The 4,014-nt window shown below is 37.4% G+C and overlaps 1 protein-coding gene across 1 annotated transcript in view; it reads left to right on the forward strand.

Moving 5' to 3' along the window:
* The window catches only part of HEATR1 (HEAT repeat containing 1), a 47,804-nt gene that overhangs the window by 23,042 nt on the left and 20,748 nt on the right, over nt 1–4,014 (forward strand). The window contains exons 21-23 of the mRNA XM_007452955.1: nt 1,535–1,704; nt 2,306–2,464; nt 3,795–4,014. The exon at nt 3,795–4,014 is cut by the window's right edge and continues 26 nt beyond it. Coding sequence (XP_007453017.1) covers nt 1,535–1,704; nt 2,306–2,464; nt 3,795–4,014 — 549 coding nt within the window. The remainder of the gene's footprint in view (nt 1–1,534; nt 1,705–2,305; nt 2,465–3,794) is intronic.

The raw sequence follows: 4,014 nt of genomic DNA on the forward strand, positions 1-4,014 counted from the left end.
CACTCTTTCTTAGCATTCCAGAAGTAGTGTATGTAGAATGGGTCATTTCTAGCAAGATAAAAATCACCAAAATTTGCCCCAGTAAATAGTATGGAATAAAGCTTAAATAACTAATTACCATAAAAGGAATTTAGATGTCTCTTTATCCTGGAGACTTTTCTTCAAAAAACCCTGATTCACTTGATTTCTACCAGGTCCTTGAAGCCGGTTATTTCATTGTTATTGAAGCGGGCAGGGCATAGAACCAAGGAAAGCTTCCAGATGCTTTGTCTAAAACCAGCACAACATCCTTACAGATAAAAGGCGATGGCTGTATTTAATAATGATGCAAAGATTCTAAATAAAATACTTGCTGGGTCCAGCAACATTATTTTAGAAAATAAACATTTCCCCAGAGTTCATTCCAAAATACAAAGTTGGTTCAAAACAAGGTATTCTATTATATAACTGGCTAGAGAAAACCCATATAATCATGTCCAAAGATCTGAAAAGGCATGAGATAAAAATCAGTAATTACTCCTAATTAAGTGACAGCAGAGTAGGAGTAACATGATGAAAATACTTCTCAAATCAAAAGCTAGTATTTTTGCCACGTAATTGGCGAAACAAAAGCATTCCTGTTAAGTTCATCATTTTTATTGAACGTGGTTCTAGAAGTATAGTTGGCAAAAATAGATACGTTTCAGATACTAATGAGATGTATGAATGACAAAGCTGACATCCCAGATCTGTGCGGTTCTTAGGTTGTCTGTTAAACAGGACATCTGCTAGCCATTTGCAAACATTAAAGAAGCTTGACTCCAACCTTATTCTTTAGACAAAAATTTCACCTGAACTAAAGATTTCACATTAAAAAAAAACTTAGTTTTAGTGTTAGAAGAAAATATGGAATACTAGAGGTAGATACTTTTAAAACTCTTTTAGAGTGGGGAGCACCTTTCAAAGCAGCATGTAAAACTAGAAGAAAAATTCTTCTATAAAGCTATAAAATTTCCGCATCAAAAAGAAAGTGAAAACAAACGTATTCAGGACAAAATATCTGCAAAGTATCATGCACAGATGGGTTATTTCCTCTGCACTCTTGTGCAAGGATGTATGTACAGGGTGTTTGTTGCAGCAGTTTTAATGCCAAAAGACTAGAAACAATCTAAACTTTTACCAGTAAGGTAAAATACGTAACCAGTAAAGTAAAATACAATGGAGCATTTGTATACAGTTTTAAAAGGATATTTAATGTAGATATGTATGTACTTATATGGAAAACCCTTCCAATATACATAGAGATGTGATAGCAGTTGGTGCAGAACAGGATATGTATGCTGTGGTCTCATTTGTGTGTTTTCAAAAGAATATAACAGAAAATGTCTAACACTTCTCTAGAATAGAAAACAAATAATTAAACAGTGACTGGTCTTCAGAGAGGGAGTTGGGGTTGAGAGGAAAACTTGCATCATGCACCCATTGGTACTATTGAAGTTTTATACTGTTTCAGTGTTTTGAATTGTTACTTAAATTTTTTTCCCTTTGGTTTTAGTGGTGACATCTCTACTCGTTAATCTGGGAAACCCCATAAAGGAAGTACGTAGAGCTGCCATTCATTGTCTCCAGGCCCTCAGCGGAGTGGCATCCCAGTTTCATCTGGTCATAGATCATGTGGTTCCTAAAGCAGAGGAGATCACCTCAGATGCCACCTGTGTTGCTCAGGTAAACTCAGTAGCAAAGAAGATTGAGAGTGTGTATGCCCATGTGGACACATGAACCTTTTTCTCCTTTCTTGACATTCTGCTTTGCAGGGATTTTTTTTTTTTTTTTGCGGTACGCGGGCCTCTTACTGTTGTGGTCTCTCCCGTTGCGGAGCACAGGCTCTGGACGCGCAGGCTCAGTGGCCATGGCTCACGGACCCAGCCGCTCCGTGGCATGTGGAATCTTCCCAGACTGGGGCACGAACCCACGTCCCCTGCATCGGCAGGTGGACTCTCAACTGCTGCGCCACCAGGGAAGCCCTGCAGGGATTTTTATTGACTGAGTCATTGAATTTAGAAATTGATATGTCAATGTCTGCACATCTTTCTTCCCCCATTTTAAAAAGATAGCAATGCCATGTTTCATTTCTGCTATCTTTTTACTGGCTAAAAGGCCAGTGTTTAGCTTTTGATAGTAAGCTACCTGATGGGTAGTGATACCCTTTCCTATTTAAGGGTATTGAAAATCATAAGCAGTGTCGCATCATTTGGGAAAGAATCTTCCATAAGTAGTACATGTAACTTTTTTTTTTCCAATCCGGTTTTCTTTTTTTGTATACTAGGATTTGGCTACTTTATTTGAGGAACTACAGAGAGAAAAGAAGCTGAAATCTCATCAGAAGTTGTCTGAAACTTTGAAAAACCTACTTTATTGTGTATATAGTTGCCCATCTTATATAGCAAAAGATTTGATGAAAGTACTTCAGGACGTCAGCAGTGAGGTATGTGCAATTTAAGTGGGCTGTCCAGTCCATGTGATGTTACTAAAGATTATTGTAACTGCTCACATGTGCGTAAGACTTGTGAGAGTTGCATATATACACTCAGATGTGAACATTTTATTAATTTGGGAGGGGAAAGAGTTGAGGTGGAGAAAAGAGATACAGGATACAAAAAGCAAATATTAGTGAGTTTCTTTCCATTTTAAAGTTGTGTGTTATCCCTGTCTCATCATTGATGTGATTTTAAATGAATTTTACAGTTAAACAGGGAAAAACACGGGCGATGCACTGCTGAAAAACTGTTAGTTTTTGTTTGTTCTTCAGGTGAAAATCCTCCACAAAATAACATATTTGAACATAAAAGTCTGTGCACATTCCAAAATCATTTACTCATTTTTAAAATGTATGTGGCTGTACATTTTTCTGTGGGGAGAATCCAAAGCTTTCATTATGTTGTCAGGGAAGCCTGTGATTCAAAAGAAAGAGGTTGTAAATCACATGTTTGTGTGGTGGTTTGTGCTGGTACAGAAAAACTGCTTCTTATCCTTGTGTTCCAAAAACGCCCGTGGACCTTACCGTTCTTGGACTGACTGCAACTTGAAGAACTAAAAGAGGGATCAAATGGAATAAAAGCCATTTGATTGTATTGTCTTGTTGTAAGCAAACACATGGCCTTTATCAGCTCTGTGTCCTCCCTGGTATAAAGAAGGAATTGACAGACTTGGTCTGTAAAAAACCAAATAGTAAATATTTTAGGCTCTGTGGGTCATACAGAATGTGTTGCAGCCACTTAGCTCTGCCATTGTATTGCGAAAGCAGCCTCAGACAGTATGTAAACAAATGAGCATGCCTGTGTTTCAGTAAACAAAATTGACAAAAACAGATGGTCCTCTGGACTTGGCCTGCAAGCCATAATTTGCTGACTCCTGGTTGAGTTATTAAAGACTTCAGATACATAATTTGAATTAATATTAATTACACAGCATTGGAAATGTAGTGTAGAAAAACTAAAATTTATTTTTATAGTCCAAAACTTTGGTTTGTATTTCCTGTTTTCAGAAAGTGTTAGTATGCTCACAGATTATTTTTCCTGTCATCTCTAAAGGGTTTGGAGCTTTTGACTGTTATAGACTGAACTGTCAGAGGGGACCTGTGTGCCTTAGTTGGATTAATAGCTATCCCTGTGTCTTAAGAGGTCATTATTTTATTGGTTGTTTTTCTCCAGGCTAAGCTTCCAGTCTTGCAGCATATCTTTGGATATCTTTGTACAGCAAGCAAAAACTTGTATCCATATAGATAACTATTTACTAATAAATTTTCCAAACTTTAGATGGTACTTTCTCAGCTGTTGCCTATGACTGAGCAACTGTTAGAAAAGATCCAGAAGGAGCCCACAGTTGTCCTGAAAGATGAGGTCATTGCTCTGCATCTCATTCTGGGAAAATATAATGAATATTCAGCTTCCCTTTTACATAAGGACCCGAAGAGTCTAGATATATTTGTAAAAGCTGTGCACACAACAAAGGAACTTTGCACAGGAATGCCAACCA

The sequence above is a fragment of the Lipotes vexillifer genome, unplaced genomic scaffold (genome assembly GCF_000442215.2).
Source record: "Lipotes vexillifer unplaced genomic scaffold, Lipotes_vexillifer_v1.1 scaffold1088, whole genome shotgun sequence".
Lineage (NCBI taxonomy): Eukaryota > Metazoa > Chordata > Mammalia > Artiodactyla > Lipotidae > Lipotes > Lipotes vexillifer.